The sequence below is a fragment of the Berghia stephanieae genome, chromosome 2, assembly GCF_034508935.2.
Source record: "Berghia stephanieae isolate SIO BIC M18660-M18661 chromosome 2, UCSD_Bste_1.3, whole genome shotgun sequence".
In the NCBI taxonomy this organism is placed as follows: domain Eukaryota; kingdom Metazoa; phylum Mollusca; class Gastropoda; order Nudibranchia; family Aeolidiidae; genus Berghia; species Berghia stephanieae.
This window is the reverse complement of record NC_088361.1, coordinates 42,131,782-42,151,095: the sequence shown is the minus strand read 5'-3', so window position 1 is coordinate 42,151,095 and position 19,314 is coordinate 42,131,782. Positions and strand designations below refer to the sequence as shown.

At 36.2% G+C, this 19,314-nt stretch overlaps 1 protein-coding gene across 38 annotated transcripts in view; it reads right to left on the bottom strand.

Annotated features, from left to right (window-relative positions):
- LOC144964907 (casein kinase I-like) overlaps window positions 1-19,314 on the bottom strand; it is a 39,862-nt gene that overhangs the window by 12,583 nt on the left and 7,965 nt on the right. For 5 of the 38 annotated variants that reach the window (XM_078899681.1, XM_078899673.1, XM_078899678.1 and 2 more), the window contains 4 exons: window positions 18,411-18,645; window positions 17,685-17,855; window positions 15,082-15,230; window positions 14,426-14,506 (listed from right to left, as the gene is read on the bottom strand). In XM_078899681.1, coding sequence (XP_078755807.1) covers window positions 14,426-14,506; window positions 15,082-15,230; window positions 17,685-17,855; window positions 18,411-18,645 — 636 coding nt within the window. Of the gene's footprint in view, window positions 1-5,184; window positions 5,209-5,985; window positions 6,088-14,425; window positions 14,507-15,081; window positions 15,231-17,684; window positions 17,856-18,410; window positions 18,646-19,314 lie in introns of all 38 variants that reach the window. The other 33 variants (XM_078899646.1, XM_078899651.1, XM_078899644.1 and 30 more) reach the window with 14 other exon arrangements.

The window sequence follows — 19,314 nt, the reverse complement described above, 5'->3', positions numbered from 1 at the left end:
TTACCTAGTAGAGCAGAGGTCCTTAAACACGACCCCAGCGACCTAGGTAATCCATGTTTTTACATGCTCCCTAAGATACACAAGATCCAGGAATTGTCTGACACTCCACCTGGAAGGCCGATTGAGTCGGCTATCTCGTGCCCCACTGAGAAGGTATCGCAGTTCCTCGATGCAGTATTTCAACGTATAGTTCCCACCCTGCCATCGTATATCAAGGACACTAACCATGCTCTTGGTGTCATTGACGAAATTCGATTCCAGGATGAACGTCCACGGCTAATTTTCACCATGGATGTGAAGGCACTGTACACATCCATACCGCATCCTGACGGACTGCGTGCCATCAGGCATTTCGTCGACCGCCATCCATTACCAGGGATTTCCAGCAACAGCATTGTGAGGCTCACCGAACTTGTGCTCACACTCAACACTTTTGAGTTCAATGATGTATTTTTCCATCAGATCTCAGGTGTTGCGATGGGCACCAAGATGGGTCCCTCATATGCTAACCTCTTCATGGGCTACCTTGAGGAAACCTTCTTCCATCAGTACAGTGGACCTGCCCCCGAGCTGTTCAAAAGGTACAATGACGACTGTTTCGGCATTACGTCATTGACCCACAGCCAGTTGAAAGGGTTCATCCTAGCGATGGACTCCTTCCACCCGTCCATAGAGTACACTTATGAGATTTCAACCTCTGAGGTGAACTTTTTGGACATCAAGGCTGTATTGACCAGCACGGGAGTACGGACCACTGTACACTACAAGGAAACGGACAGTCACAGCTACCTGCTCTATCGGTCATCCCATCCGGTGAAGTGCAAAGACTCCATCCCATTCAGTCAGATACTCCGCTTGCGGAGACTCTGTCTGGAAGATGATGAATTTGCGTTTCAACGTGATCGCATGCTCGATTTTTTTAGGGCACGGGAATATCCCGAAAGGGTTTTGCTTAAGGCTGTCCGGAAAGTCAGCCTCGTGTCGAGAGAAGCAGCAATGAGGCCTCGCAATGCCAGGAAGCAGGAGACACAGCGTCCCATTTCAGTCCTCACGCATCACCCCCATGCCGATCAAGTGAGGAACATCCTATTGCAGAACTATGGGATCCTCCAGGCGGGCGAAGACACCCACAGAGTTTTCTCAGAACCCCCGTAGGTAGCATATCGACGGGATCGTAACCTGAGGGATCTCCTTGTCAGAAGCCGCCTGGAACCCATACCTAGGGATGGACCTAAAGCCAGATCGTGTATGCGACCCCGATGCAAGACTTGTGGGCACCTGTGGGAGTATGACAGAGTCAGCTTTCCAGACAAGATTTGGGACATCAGGCGACCGTTTACTTGCACTGACCGTAATCTAGTCTATGCGATTACGTGCTCCCTGTGTGGGATTGCTTACGTTGGTGAGACCGGAAAGAGGCTGGGTGACAGATTCGTGCAGCACTTGCGTGACATATCGAACTGTGCAGACACAGCAGTGGCCAGACACTTCAATCTGCCAGACCACTGCGATGTACAGTGTGTGCGTGTGTGTGTGCTCAGTTTTTGCCATTCGGACACTTCCACCCGTCGACGTAGGGAAACTCACCTGATCAAGTTGTTGGGAACGCTGACTCCACGCGGACTCAACACCAGGATTGACCACCACTAGATGTCAACGTCACCCATATTCATCACCACTGCTGCTCTCACTTCTGCCACTACAGCTACTGTTGCTGCTACTACTACTACTTCTACTACTACTACTACTACTACTGCTACTACTACTACTACTACTACTACTACTACTACTACTACCACTACTACCACTACTACTACTAGACTACTACTACTACTGTTCATACTACTAAAAGTACAACTCTACCTACCTACCTATCTATCTATCTATCTATCTATCTATCTATCTAGCTAGCTAGCTATCTATCTACTGATTATCCACCGATTCATAGTCATCTACCTTCCTAGCTCTCTCTCATTGTGTCCAATCATCCACTTTTTCATCCATTAATATACATATAGACCCAGCTATCACTCGGCTGTTTACTCGCCCTCTCTCACCTCCCCTCCACCCTTTCTCTCTCTCTCTCTCTCTCTTTCTTTCTTTGTCCCCCCCTCCCACTTTCTCCCTCTCTACCGGTCCGCCTCAAACCAACCCCCCCCCTCCCCGCCCCCTTTTTTCTTTTATTAATTTCTCTCTCTCTCTCTCTCTTCTCTCCCCTCTTTTCTGACCATCTACCTATCTATCTGCCTATCCATCTATCTATTTATTGGTGTATTCCACTTTACTATCGCATCGTTCCTTCGCGAAGATTCGACCTTCGCTCATCCAACAAACCCCCCCCACCCCCACCTCCGCCGTGACCCTTTCACCTCGCCCCTCCACCCCCCCCCCCCCCTACTGTTCCACTACAGCGTTCTACTACTACTACTACTACTACTACTACTACTACTACTACAACTACTACTACAACTACTACTACTACTACTACTACTACTACTACTACTACTACTACTACTACCAATATGTCTTTTATCTTCCATTATAGTCTGGAAAGTTCTGTTCCCTGACGCTGACCTTTGCTTATCAATTAGATCACCCCCCTGGGGCACCCTATCCTCTACCCACGCCACGCTAACATTGTACCTACAATATGGAACATACTTCTAACCCTTCAGATAGAATGTTTGCCATATAACACTTGCAAATACACAATACCTAGATCCAGCCACCCTTTCTTTGCAGCATGAACAAACTTGAATTAATTCATCTGCACTAGAATTAAATTAAGAGTTCTACCACTTCAATGTTTTAAAAGACTAAAGGGCATTTGACATTGTTCATTCCTAAAAAAAAAAAAGATGGTACACAACATCCAAGACAGTTTGATCAAATAAAAGTTCATTGCCTTCTATAATATAGAAAGGGATAAGAAAAGAACAATGCAGATCTCAGCAATTGTCATGATATTGTAGAACAACGATTGGAGGCTGCTACCATGTAGCCAGCTTGATGGTACCCTAAGTCTCATAGAGATGACAGTGAGGTACTCTCACTGAAAAGGAGACACAATATATTCTTTCTAATAAAACCCATTCACAGATCACATGCAATGACTTCCTCTCTTAAGCAATGGATTCCAGCTAGGGTCTGAGTAAAACCAAGGCGTTTCTTTCAAAAAGCTATACAGAAAGTGACAAAAGCACATGGATGGTGTATGAGATCTAACCAGTAGCCATACCAACTGTTTGTTCAAAAGACTTAATTAAATCGACATATGGAAAATTCAATAATACAAAATCATCTCCTTAGGGAAGCATTTGGATTTCTTGACCAATGGGTAAAAGTCAATCAAAACTGATCACGATTCAATCTGTTCTTTTCTTTCTTTTCTGTGTGGTTATTTCAAAATCAAGACGAGAGAGAAAGGGTGAATGAAATGTTGTTTACATTCCATGTCTATAAGACATGACCAATTGTCTCATATCCGGTGAAAGAAAATAAAAGTGGAACTCAAAACATTTATTCTTACAATAAAATTATAAATTCAAAATTGTGCATGCAAACACTTAGTCTAATAACTCAAATAAATAACGATGTGAAATTGAATGTAAGCTTCCAATTAATATACGAAAACAGATAAAATGGACGTTTTAGGTTTCAGGATGAAACACTACAGACGAATGAAACCTTTGGTTTTTGTTTATTCATCTTAACGCCACTACTACATTATCTCATTTGTCTGTAGTGTCTCATTCATCCTGATTTGTTGATAAAGGGGAAACCCAAAACGTCCATTTTATCTGTTTTCGAATAGTAAATTGAAGCTTACATTCAATTTCACATTGTTATTTATTTCTTTGAGCTTCAAGCAGCACCATTTACATAGTCTAATAACTCTGAAACTGGACTGGACTGCAATTGTGGAATATGTTGCCACAAAGATGCTAACATCAGAGATATAAAAAAAAAAGCATATAAGGTTTTGCATGACAAACAGTGCTGTGCATGCCAGGTGGCTTAACCTGTATTGAAAAGTATATTCTGGCAGAAAAATAAAGCAACACGACTGTTGAAATAAACAAATGATTGAGGATAAAATTAACAACTAGCCCAATTTGCAAAATGATGGAACTGTAAAAGGTATAACAAATAAAAAAGTGGCTTTCTGCAATCTTCTTTAATTAAAAACAACAGCTGTCTTGATTCTGACCAAAACTCAGCATTTTTCTTTCTCTTTCTGGAGTGTACCCCTTAAAATGATACCATAATTGCAGACCTGCCAAATTGAAAACTTCAAATTTAGTAATTTTTATGTCAATTCTTAGTAATGTGACAAGGAAAGTAGTAGTAGTTATTATTATTATCATCATTATGTAAGTAATGCAGAGAATTAAAAATTGGTAATTGTCCATAAAAATTAGAAATTGGCCATGAAATTTGTCTAAAATTCGCAAGATTTGGCAGGTATGTAGTTGTGTCAATCCAGTGAATCTATAAAACTACAAGCTCTTATTAGAAATTAACACGAATATTCTGTTGCGGCAAAATTTCATAAGAGTGTCTCATTATTAGATTATTCCACCCCCTTCACACCCGATATTTGACAAATGCGACGAATTTACATCATTAATTATCAACCAAGCACAGGGAATATATCAATGTCATGATTCTGCTCTAAGTAAATCATTATGGCATCATGATAAAGTAGAACTATTCAGGACCATTCACACATGCTTGAAAAGACAAGGACAACGATTTCTAGTAACTATTTTTTAAAATGCACATTAACAGCAACACCAAGCGAGACCACTGGAAAAAAAAAAAAAAGAAAAAAAAAGAAAAAAAAGAATAGAATGAGGGCAAAGAGACAATCACAAATGTTACCAATGCAAAAAAAAATTTCTAACAAATATCAATATGGAACAAACATATAGAAGAAAGAAATAAGCAATAATCAAAGAGGGCATAATGAAAATAGAAATATCCATGCGTCCTTTGATATTCATTCAATTTTAAAGATAACAAATAAAATGACATGCAAAAAGTTAATAAAAAATCCGCAAAATGCAATTCATTAAATAAAAAATAAAAAAATCCATACAACTCAAACAGATAAAAAAAAACAACAAAACATGAACAATGTCAAAAAGTGATCAACGAACAACTGCATGATATTTGTCTTACATTTCCACGTGAGCTCCTTTGAACCTAGACATGCAAATGAAGACAAAGTGTAAAATTTAAGCTTATCATGCACTTCCACTACTATATTTACGTCAGCTGATTTTCACATAAAAATTCACGAATCTTTCAATAAATTAGTTTTATGGAAGAAAAAAAAAAAGACAGAACTCTCTTCACTATTCACTCTTCAACACAAGGTGTCAAATTAATGTACTAAATGGACAACTCTTTAAAACAGTATATGGTTAGTTAGTAAAGGCAATATGTTTCAGCTAAGGAGGAGCCAAACATTTATTCATTTATCTATTAAAGTGAAAAAAGTCCCTGTGTTAGGAGTGGCAAGAGAATATTGCATTGATTGAAGCAATCAACACCTGACATGTTCGCTTATGTTAGACACTGAACTTAACGACACTTGAAAATATTACATATATGAAGCAGTTTGACTTTGTGGAACTATCCAGGAAAGGGATACATGGAAACACTACAATAATATACGACCCATTACCTCATATGGCATGCACATTCCTTATGAGAAAATGAGCTTTGACAATATTTATAACATAAGGTTTTGTCTTGAGAAGTCTTTTTTTAAAGTGAGAAAAAATGAAAAGAAACGAAATGATAAAGAATGGGAAATCTATAAAGAGACAGAAAGTCCCAAAGCATCGATTCATTTACAATAAGCATCACTGACAGACGACATCCATATGTAAAAATTTAAGAGCTAAATTGAATTTGCAAAAGCACAATGGATTGAATCCTTGCTGCTTAAGCTCATGGAGGAATGAGGACGCCTACCTGAACAGAACCCCCATGCCTATTTGAGGCCAAGTTGTCCCCTAGGTACGTGTGTCGTGGCTGTTCACCCCACGCATGGTGACCCCTTGTATTTGAACTTGCCTGAAAGGCAAATTGGTAGTTAGAAGCATTATGATGATGGTGGTAAAAAAAAATTTGCTCAAGTTGCCGAGAACCGAATCTTTTTCCAACCATTACTAGAGGGAATCTCAGCAAAAAGGAAAGAAAAAAAGAAAAAAAAAAAAAAAAAAAGAAAGAAAGAAAAAGAAAATCATAATTGAGAAATGAGCCTGATTATCTGCACTACGCCTTCAGGTGCTGGAGACAACAGAGACCAAATATCCAACCTATGAAAGCTGTCAAACCTTGTATATGTTCATAACCAGTTCAGGATTAATAAAAAAGGAAAGAATACTATAATTATGCATATACACCTCACAACAGGTAACTCAAAATGCTAATGCTGCAACATATTATATGCAAAACGTTATCACTACTTCTAAACATCTCTCCATTAATTTCAAATGTAAACTGCATAGACCTTTAAGAAGAAAAATTCAAAGGGGGAATAGGAAATGAAAAGCAAAAGCATATGGCATATAAACGTAAAGGAATGCTGCATTGTCCTTTTACTATAATAAAATCATTTTAAACATTTTCAAATACTTCCTATGTCAGTGCCGTCTGACAATAAATTTCATGATATAAATACTGCAAACTAACACCAGGACTTGTAGATAAGTAATTTGTTATTGATAATAACGAGACAACGATAATGCAAGAAGCTTGATTACAGATAAAAATAATTTGTCTCAGTCGAAATCCCATTAGCCCTACAAAGAAAAATGAAATTTCTTCAAGCAGAGAATCAGGAATTTAAATGCAACTCTTATGAAACCACTTTTTTACAAACACATCAGCTTCAGAGTTTCCAATGGAGAAATACAGTATTTCAATATTTCAGTTGCTGATGAGTTGCAAGCTCAATTTCATGTAAAAAGTATGTATTGCCATTTGACCTTAATATTTCTCTTACATAACCATAAATGGAATCATTGCATTATAATATCAGGGACACTAACACACAAGGTTGATTCCTGAATATGAGGAACAGTCGGATGTGCTATGAACCTCATGGGCAAAAGTGGTGTATGAGTTTATTAAAAAACTATCATGAGGAGTAAAACATCTGTTGTAACCACAATTGTAAGAGATAAAATTAGGGAGTGTAACCCAAAAACAAATCATTATAGATTAGAATATTAGAACAGTAGCCCTACTTTGAGATATCCAATCAAAATGAAATCTTGTTTAGGATTTTTACAGCTAGATACTTCTGTATGCATAAAAAGATAAAAAATGGAAGAGGGAGAATAGAAAAGAGAAGAAAGAGAGAAAAAAAAAAAGAGAGAGAGAGAGAGAGAGAGAGAGAGAGAGAGAGAGAGAGAGAGAGAGAGAGAGAGAGAGAGAGAGAGAGAGAGAGAGAGAGAGAGAGAGAGAGAGAGAGATTACATTAGAACAAAAGCGATAAACCTAGGTGTTTTACGGAGGTGTCAAATATTGTTTTTATTGTACCTGTCAAGCAGTATGTTCAGGATAAATCAATAAAAACCTATCTTGCCTTCATTTGCATTAAACCACCCAAATAGCTTTTCACATGATAAGAGATGTGAACTCTAGCAGACTGCAAAGCTACTTTATAAAATAATTTACTAGTAAAAGAGGCAATCTGCCACAATTTCTTGAATTTTTTATCATAATAAAAAAAAAAAAAAATTTTAAGATGGACAAGTCATATCATACTCTTTACTTGGAAAAGTTGAGCTAATAAATACCTTTTAGGAGGTTAGGAAAATTACAAAATATTATCATCAACTATAAAAAAGACTGAAAAATGAAGTCAAATGAAATTCTTTGTAAAACCATATCATATATAAAATTGACCATGCATTTAGAACTTTAACAGCACTACTAACTTTGTACATCACGTCAGCTGTTAGGATAAGAAAGATCTGACTAGATTGTTAGTTAAATTTAGATTGATCACAGGCACCTAAGAAAAAGTAGACCTGTAAATGAGCTCTATAAAAATTGACTGAGACTGAAACTGAACCTCACTGAAACTCTTTGTATCAGAAAAATCCAAAGAATCGAGATGAATAGTAAACAGCAAGCTCACTTGAGCAAAACAATGGCAGAAAACTAATCTACGTGGGAATTAATTAGGCTACTTACAATTGTTTCTTATAATTAGGTACATAATCAGCGAAGAAACAGTCAACCAGTTTGTTTACAACGTGAGGCAATCGAGATGTGCTTGTAGCCATCATATAACTTACGATTTGAAGGTGTCTTCATAACGCACTTCCGGCTTTCGCGTTAAACTTTTCCATACTTTTAGGTTCCACCAAGTAAATGTGGTCACTTTTGGCTTAGACGAAACAGTGAAATTTATCGCTCGGTGGCTCAGTTAAAATTGGGTAACATTGGGACCACGACAGGTTTGGAAAGTGAAAGGATAATTTCACGAAGGCTGTGTAAAAATTCACTGGGTGTGTTCAGACACAGCAATTCTAAGAAGCGTCGCTTAGCCTTGGCAATATATCCATCATAAATATAAACGGCTATGCGTAGCGCTGTGGAACATTCCTAATTACTTCACGGTCATTCGACTACGATTCATGAATTCTTTCTTTCTTTTTTTTTTTAATATTTGAATTTGACGAATTGACTGATTTCAGATAATTGACTGAGAATTTACAGGTCTAGAAAAAGAACAACAAAGAGAATCCACTAAAACAATGTACAGAAAAGCAGAACCTGACAGTAGCATATGTCATTTTCAGTTACTGGGACATATCCAGATTGTTTCCAAAACACATCAAATCAGAAAGATTTAAAAGAAAAAAATACCCCCCCCCCCCCCCACAATAAAAAATAAACCAATTTTATAAAAAGTTCATTCCATGTGACAATGTGACATCCTTCTCGGTCAATACCTGAGAATAATCTTTGAAGACTCTAGCACCCACATATTGCCCATGAGTAATTTCAGTATTTCAGTTGATAGGCAATAGACAATGACCAGCTGTCAAAAGTGCATTGAGTGACGTGAAAAAAAATATTGTTACAACTTACAAAATTTAAACACAACATTCCTCCCCGGTTTCAAATAGATGTAACATCACTTTAGCCTGACATTTCAGACTGTTAAAAGGCCACATTTAGTTCACAACTTCATAACCACGTGTTACCGAAGTAAGAGAGTACTACCTCTAAATTTCAACAGAAACCCAAAGCTAAGAATGGAATTAATGAGTATTTTGAGCATGGGTAAAAGTTGGAAAAAATGAAAAGCCTGCCAGGACTGAGCCAGCAAAACAAAAAGCCTGCAGACAAAACCGGTCATTATGATCATAAGTTAGAAATCTTAATAAGCATGTTTTAAACGAACTACGTATATACCTACCTTAATTAAGTGTACTTGTAGTTCTATTCAAATATAGGAAGCAGTCAGCAGCAAATATCAAATCCAAAAATACCAGAAATCATTTAATCAATAAAATTAACAATTGGCGTATCACTTTCACAAAATTACATGTGTCCTATCACTGTCAATACTAGCCTTAAGGCTAACATCAAGAGGTTTTCTGCCTTTTCGAAAAGAAGCCCATTAATGAGGCTTGCTTTCCTTTTAAAGTGGCAGATGATGCAGTAGAGACTGATGGAGATGGTGTAACTGATGATGAAGATATAGTGGCTGGTAATACAGACGGCGTAGCTGACGATGTAGATGTTGATGATGTAGCTGACGATGCTGATGCAAATTATGTAGCTGACGATGTAGATGTTGATGATGTAGCTGACGATGCTGATGCAAATGATGTAGCTTACGATGTAGATGTTGATGATGTAGCTGATGATGCTGATGCAAATGATGTAGCTGACGATGTAGATGTTGATGATGTAGCTGACGATGCTGATGCAAATGATGTAGCTGACGATGTAGATGATTGTATTGTAGTCAGTGATGATAATGTTGATGGTCTTCCACAAGTTGGTAAATGGGCATCCCTTTTATTTAAGTCATTATTATATTTCGTATAGGACGAATTTACAGATTTAATCATTGACCTGGGGATGTCCATTGTTGCCGAATTTAAATCCCTGGCATTTAAATAGCTCTTGACCATCAACAATGCTTCATAATTATGGTTGGTCAATCTCGTCCTTTCTTCCTCTATGATATCATTAAAAACATTAAATGAGCCTTCCACAATAGGCCCACTAAAAATGCTGAGGATTGCTTTGACCAATTTTGAGAGAACAGGGTACCGAGGCCCAGTTCTACTTTTCAATTTAAAAATCAACCTCCAGTAGTCATGGTCAATATTAAAATCATCATCATCATCTGCGCAGTTTATCAAAGTGATTTCATCATCACACACATAATTCCTTAGTTCAGAGTCCAAACTTCCTAGTTCTGTCTCTGGTACAACATTAGGCAATTTCTTTGCAAGTTCCATGACAGCAGGCCCTGTGCATGATGACCGTTGATGACAAGGGCTTATAAACGATAGCTTTGAAAGAACAGGGTGATCGATAGGCAGCTTCATAAGCATTGAAGTAGCCTGCACATATCCTTCTCTCAGTGAAGAAAAAAACTTTTTCAACCCAACCAAGGAAATTTCATTTTATCTTTCATAGCTCTCATCAAAGTGGGGTATGCTTGGTCCCCAACAAACAAATTGTGATCTTTCAGTTGATTGTTTGGATCTTTAAATTCCACTTTCTTCAACTTGGAAGGAATAAAGGAGGGAATCTTCTCAGGTTTGATGAAGAAAGAAAATAAAGTATTGACCCGCTCAAAAATTTTAAAATGGAGTGTGTGAGCAATTGGCTTCTTACTCTGAAAATACTTCACAAAACCTTCAAATTTCGACAGAACACCTATGCTGAGTTGGTAGCACTAGCAAAGAAGAGACTTATTTTCATTGTCAATGATGGCGGAAATAATATTTTCTTTCCTCAGTTTACCTGCATCACTGAGATTCTGCTTCGAAACTTTGCAAATCAAAGCTCTTTAGTTTTTTTGTGTCCTCCGGCAAAAAGGCTAAACTTTACACTTGCATCAGCAACAATCTCGTCCACCTTTGACTGCTCTGAAGTTTGCAGGAATGCTGAATAATAAAGCCTAAGCACATCCCACAACTCAACTATCCTATCAGACACCGCTTTGAATTGCAAAAATCTTGTACTGATAGGCCATAACAAACATTTATTTTTCAGTCCTAGAAGCTGCTGAATAGCTTTGAAAAACTTCTTTTGCTTAGGGCTATTACATATATATCAGAGGCTATGGATTGAACACAATGAAACTGTTCAATAGAAGTGAAGAGTTTCTGTGCAGCATTATTAACTCTATGCACAGTAACTCCATCTATATCTAAAATGAATTTGTTTTTTCTCCGTGAGCGTGGCTCAACACCTTCATTTTTTCATCGCATAACAGAACGATTGTCCATCAACATACTGACTACCTGATCCCACCTCACACCCCTCTCTTCCAACACACCATCCAACACCTCCATTACTTTTTCTGCAGGAGCCTCATTAATCTCTTTACAGCCAATCAAATCTATGACACATTTCTCTAAGTTCAGATCATAGTACTGAGCAAGAACATTTAAAACTTTATTCCCAGAATTCATGGTAGCTTCATCCAAATTTAATGAAAAAAAAACATTGCTCAAGTTTTCATTGATTGATTTCTTGACATCATCAGCCACACCATGAGTTGTGGCCTATGTTGCCGATGTGGCCGTCAACGTGGCCTTTTTTAGTCCAACTTTTTCTTCGCTGAGCTGTTGACATAGCTGAAGCAGTTCAGGTCCCAATGTAAAGGGAAGACAATGTTGACTAAGAAAAAGCCCTATCCTCGACTTGACTTCACTGGTGCAATCTTGCACAGATTTGAGAGTATAGGCTGAGTCTGTGGCTGAGCTACTCAAGTCTAACTTGGCACTAGACTCTGTCGCCAAATAACGAGTAATAGTGGTCATCATGATCCGCATGTTTTCGTAGAGCTTTTTTTCCCGCTGCTACCATACACAATAACTTTTGAGCAAACAATACACATTGCACTGCCACTTACATCAACTTTCCGACACCACGTTCTAAAAGCCTTACCGTTCTTACAAAGTTCATTAGGCCAATTTGGCTTCCAAGGATTGCGGATACCATTATCCACACTGATATCGAATCAAACTCAATAAACTTCATTGCTGCACACTTGAAATAATAATATAAAGTAACAAAGTAAAATAAAGGCACTGAGCTTGTAGCACATGAAAGGCGAGGACGCTAAATGGAAACTATCGAACCCATAATTGGAATTGATTGAAGTCAAATATGAAATAACGCATAACGATACCTATGAAACAATAAGAAAAGTATTGTAATCACCTATTAAATTCTACGATTACTTGCACGTGTGTCACGCATTGAAAACGAAATATTAAAAACTGATCATAACAAAAGTAAATTATCAAAATTATGCTCATCCGATGAAAACGAAATAATTTTTTTTTTTTTAATCTGACCACGATGATTTTTTTTTTACTAAGCCGGTAATTTACTCATCTCGCCGGCAGGGCTTTTCATTTGCCGGCAAGGTCAATTTCAATTTTTCAATAGGCCGGCATGCCGGCCACAGCCGGCAGAATTTGACCCATGATTTTGAGTCTATAAATCGTTACTAAGCTGTCATAGACAGAATTAAATGACCTTTAACCATAGTCACACTTCCCATATGCATATATCACAGGTAAGAATTTCAACGACAAGTGCAATGGGTATAGAAGAAAAAGTAGATTCTGAAAATAAATAGATCAAACATCACCAATATTAACAATAACATCAATTTGACCATTTAACAAAAAAAAAAAAGCATGTTAAACGAAAAATTTCAGCAATGTGGCAAATCTACTCCGTTTTCCCTTTTTTCATCCATCATCAAAATTAATTTTTATAAAACTAGAAGGTCAAAAAATAATATTGTTTCAACTGTATAACCTGGTTCTATGCTGCAATTGGTATCAAACTTAAGTATTAAAGCTGCGAGTGCTATTATTCTGGCTTTTTGAATAGAGTACCCAGCCCCATGGAAACGGCTTCAGAAATGTGTATATTTCTATACTTCAGCCGGGTAAAATCTTTTTGACTAATAAAACACAATGCTCATTTTAAGAGTTATCAAAGCTTTCACCAAGACAACAAAATCCCTTTGACCCGATGACAAAATGTAAATTCTGATTGCAACATTTATATTGATGATTTTATTTCATTCTATGATTGTGACATGTCTTAACTCACTCAATCCTCGAGATTTTTACTACTTTTCAAAATTGGAAAAGAATGTATTAAAAATGAGCATGTGCATAGATAGTTTTATTCAACTACCACTAACATGCAAAAACTAATAACATTAACTTTGATACTACGCCCATAATTTGTCACAGAAAAAATGTAATAAATAGGTATGGGGTATAAGTAACCCCGGGTATAGTCGGTGTTAGGAGTGAGTTAAGGGTCACCCATACCAGGTGCTGGAAGCATTAATTAGACCCAAAATAGTTTTCTCATAATCCTGCTGCATATTTTCTTAACTAAATTAAAATGACACACACAAGGCTTTACCCCCCCCCCCCCCCCCCCAAAAGAAAAAAAAAACACCCAGTAAACAAGAAAGATAATTTTTTGTTTGTTGAAGTATTATAATATAAAATTCTTTTTTCTTTCTTTCTATTTGACCTGAGAGGTGACACTTTTTTATTTTACATGTAAGCTTCTCAAAGCTCTTGTAGACATACTTCTTGTTGTGTCTACCAAAATCCTTAATATCAGTTGCAGCCATATCAGTGGACATTTGAATCAATAAACACACCTTTCTCACAAAAAATCCACACTACAACTACCCAAAATATCCAGGAAAAAAATTTTATGGCAGATTAAACGCCTAAGTTCTATCAATGTTGATTGCATTTACAACCATACAAAAATGAAATTAAAGACAAGACACCATACTGTAAGAAAGCAATATTATTACATTAGAGCGCTATTTCAATAATCACCGCAAAACTCCGTGTTGACCATTGATTCTAGAAAGCAATAAAGTAAAGAGAAACCATTGTTATCAACAATCCATAAAATGTGAAGAGGAAAATTCTAAAGTCAATCACTCGAGGAATATGAAGATATATACTTGTATAGAAATAAATAGCAGATTCCAAACTAGGTTTGCTTCATCTCAACAGGAAAACGGGATTAAGAAATTGGTGAGCGAAAGATCAAAAAATCACAGGGAGTTAGAGTTGTAAAGGTGCAGCAGTTATAATGTTAAGTATAAAATGCCGCGAAAATTAACAAAAATAAGATCTACCTTTGCAGCTGGATGCCTTTCCCTTTGGTTCTGATCTCTAGCAGGTGACACCCCAGTTTCAACAGTACTCTGAGGAGTTGACTGAATTGAAAAGAGAAAAATTTACTCATTACTACAAGAAACACAAATGGAGAGAGATAGATATATAGAGATTATATATTATATATATATATATATATATATATATATATATATATATATATATATATATATATATATATATATATATATATATAAGAGAGAGAGAGAGAGAGAGAGAGAGAGAGAGAGAGAGAGAGAGAGAGAGAGAGAGAGAAAATGACCATTATCATCCATATTTTACTTCACCCTCATGCTTTAATGCCTAAAATAGCTTTTACACGCCTAGCAATGCTAATATTGAGCACTCTTTATTAAGTACATAATAAAAAATTGTTACGTAAAAAAAAGTAAATGAGAGTATTTATCAGTGAATTAAAGTAAACAATCTAAACATCTGTCATAGTTAACAGAGAATTGAATGCCTTTTAGCTGTACTACAATAAAATGAACACACCACATGAGTAAAATTCTGCCTTATTGGAATAACTCAAGAATTAACTAAAAAAGAACAAGGAAAATAAAAATTCAAATAAATCAATTAATAAAAATAAAAGGAAATTTGAAATAGCACTAACCACCTGACGTCCAACCCAATCAAACTGCCAATCACATTCATATGTCATTTTTTCCATGAGATCGGTGAATAGCTTTCGTAAATAATCGTAGTCTGGAGTTTCGAAAAAGTCCAACTTTCTGACATAACGCAAGTATGTAGCAAGTTCTTCTGAAACAAGAGGTAAAAGTGTTAAATATCATAAAATGCACCATAAGATGAAAAAAAAAAAGGAGAGCAAATATAGATCGTAGAGCATCCAAGAACAACTCATGTTGAGAGAGAGAGAGAGAGAGAGAGAGAGAGAGAGAGAGAGAGAGAGAGAGAGAGAGAGAGAGAGAGAGAAAGAGAGAGAGAGAGAGATTGTTTTGTTTTTAAGGGTTTTACGGCGCTTGCAACACATTTAGGTCATATCAGCGCCAGTAAAAAGGAAGAAAATGGGATAGTAAAAAGATCTAGAATTACAATTAAAGCACCCATGAGAAAGCAAGACAAAGGGGAACGGGGAACAAATAGGGATCAGATGTAGATTCCAAGAGCATACCACTTATGTACTTAGTTTGAGATCACCTATAAGTCATCCAGGAACAAGCACAAAATCCAACAAAGAGGAATACACTCAAATGCTTACATTATACATAATACAAAAATAACAAATATAATAATACATAACACAGAGAGATGATTTACAAGGAAAAAAATATCATCTCCCAAAACAATACCTATGCATTTGACTGTTTCCCTCCCAGCCAGGACAAAACCAAGTAATCTCATTCCAAGACAAAGACAGAAAGCATGTTAAAAAACAGATATAGGGGGATAGAAGACACAGTATGTACCTCCCTGCCCACTATGGGAGACACAACTCATGATAAGTAATAAGTAAATAGCAAACAATGATATCCCTTGAGACAAATGCAGGACACTATTTTTTTAAATAAAGCTTATCCCTTCTTTGGGAATTAGCATATACTAAAGACTTACCGTAAGGTGTTTGTTTTATGTTTTTAAGGGTTTTACGGCGCTTGCAACACATTAAGGTTATATCAGCGCCAGTAAAAAGGAAGAAAATGGGATAGTAAAAAGTTCTAGAATTACAATTGAAGCATCCAAGAGAAAGTAAGACATAGGGGAACTGGGAACAAATAGGGATACGATGTAGATTCCAAGAGCATATCACCAATGTACTTAGTTTGAGATCACCTATAAGTCTCATCCGGACACAAGAACAAAATCCAACAAAGAGGAAACACTCAAATGCTTACATTATACATTAAAAAATAACAAATATACTAATACATAACAGAGAGATGATTTACAAGGAAAAAATATCATCTCCCAAAACAATAACTATGCATTTGACTGTTTCCCTCCCAGCCAGGACTCCGACCAGGGCCAGGAAAAAAACTAAGTAATCTCATTCCAAGACAAAGACAGAAAGCATGTTGGAAAACAGACATAAGGGGATAGAAGACACAGTGTGTACCTCCCTGCCCGCTATGGGAGGTCAGGATCCCCACCCAGACCGTAAGGTGTAAAATGGACATTGAAGAAGGATAAATTCATAAATTATAATAAATCCAGACATCATATTGAACAATCCTTTAATGTTAAGTTTTATAAGGACCAAGGGACGAATAAACACAGCAAAAGTATGAGCAAAATTATTTCAACAGAGATGAAAATGTTTTCGCACTCAACCAAGCAATCTTTTGATAATCAGATGAAAATGACAAAAAATAGAAGATATCCTGTTGTTAAACAGTTCCTTTTTCTCCATAATTGATGATTTGTTTGTTCATACAGAGGAGATATGAAGAATATTTTTAAAATATCATTACCAAGTGCCATAAAGTGAGAATCTACTTTTGATTAGTCTTGACAACCGGTTGAATCAATAATGACTATGTATTGTTATGCATTTCAGCTATTATCAAACATTTTGTGGTCATTCTAAAACAAAACGACCAGAGAACATACAATTGGACATCGTATAGTCAATATTGTGAACTCTTATATTTTACCTCTCAATCTAAGGATGAGTTCTCTTTCTAAACATTGACTGTTATTGCAGTATAAGTATAAAGAAACAAAGAGCAGGATTACCACTTCATTAGTCAATTATTTATATGATAAAATAATGCTTGAAGATGCAAAAATAAACAGGTTTTATAGGATCTTTCTTTTTTGCCCATACAACTATTTTGCACACTAAGGTACAATATAATGATGTAGGCATTAACTAACTTTGCCGCTTCAAATGGGTTGAAAATATAAAGTTTAAAAAAAAAAAAAAACGAAAACAAATAATAGAAGCATGTACTGAACTTAAAAATGACAAAAAAAGTCTTTTCTCTAAATGGTGAACAAAACAAAGACAAACTAATACTATGACAAAGTCTGCTTTGACATAAAAATGTGTGGAAGCAAATCAGATTTGCTCAGATGTTTCAGATATCCACTCACACCCTCTTGACATCCACACATGGCATATTGGTGGTTTGATAATGTTAGAAGACGTTCAATTTATGCCAAAGAAGAAGCGAGCAGCTTTCTGAAATAAAGAAATCAATAAATAATATACAATCCTAGATAGAAGTTTTTCCAAAAAAATGCATAGTATACCTGGGAAATTTTCACAAAGTACTTCAATTTGTGTTGCTCTTTTAGTGTCTCCGATTTTTTGGTATCTTTCTTTCAATGTGTCTGCCTTAAGGCCTTGCCATGGTAAGCTACCACGAAGGAAATACATGAACATGTGGCCTAGGGCTTCCAGATCATCTCTCCGGCTTTGCTCTGGCAATAGAACAGGATATAAAAACAATTATTTGCCTAAGGAGTGGGAAGACGAAACACTTTTTTTATTAGTGAAGAAAAAAAAAAAAAAAATAAATAAAAAGAATGGTATGGGGTATTTTAAAAAATATATTAGAACATGAGAAAGGAAACCTTTTTATAAAAACAAACTACTGTGTTGGAAAATCAAAAAATGTCAATCCAAGCCTCAGATGCACCTTGGACTTATTTTGCAGATAATGAAAAAAGTTCAAATGATATCCAATATAAAAGCTCTAAACTCAAAGTTAATAGTTAAAAAGTGCAACTGGATATTTTTGTTAGATGACCAATAGCTGAAACAAGAAACAGAATACGACACCAAGAATATTCTGTGAACACTCAAAAGCCCAACCCAGATAAATCACCAGTCAAAAAGAACTCATTCAACGACTGGTGATCAACCCTTACAATACAGACAGGGTTCCATTTTACTCTTCATGCCATCATTATCTCTTACTATCTTCACACAAACTTGGGGGAGGGATATAGGACAGAAATAGTTACACAACCTACCTTTTCCCAAGTGTGTATTGATACTCATGTATCGAGCTGTGCCTGTTAAACTTTTGTGTTCTCTGTAGGGAATATGTTTGTGAGTTTCGGGATCAATGTATTCTTTAGCCAAACCAAAATCGATTATATGTATAATATGCTGCTTTTTGGTTGACTGCCTTCCTATCAAGAAGTTCTCTGGTTTCACATCTCTATATATCAGATGCTTCGAATGAACATACTCCATCCTTGTTATCTGGATAAAACACAACATTAAAAAATTCAAAAACAGTTGAAATAATGTCCATATTAAGATGACAAATGCAAGCAAAACATATTCATGTTTCCTTTAACCCTCCCTCCCCACCACAAATTTACTCAAAAGCATAATGCGTGAAAAAAAAAATATAAAAAGGACAACTAAACAGATCAGGTAGAACTTTAATCAAGTGATGTCACTTTCTTAATACTGGACAAGATTACTTAACACCATATCTGATTTCTGGAAGGCCACAACTTCTGAAACACTGATGTCACCTAAAAAAAATTACAAGTTGATGAAAACTAGTAAAATTAAGTTTTTACACAGCTATTCCATCATTAAAACTCTCTCACTCAAAATATCAATCAAAATAACAATATTGACTGTATTTTTTCTTGTCTTAAAACATTTAAACTACATATTATATGGTACTTGAATAAAATATTAATGTGGTCAACATGAACTTCATTCTGCATCAGGAGGAAAGAGGAGGAAGGGACGCACAAAAGCAACATGGCGCAGAATGGTAGAGAAATGCCACTCCTGGCACTGAGACAATGAAGGTTATGGTAAGGTCATTCTATTATTAAGTAATAGCATTTGATACCACAGTCACATCGCAAATAGAGTGCTGTTCAATGCTCTAACCAAATTAACATTTTT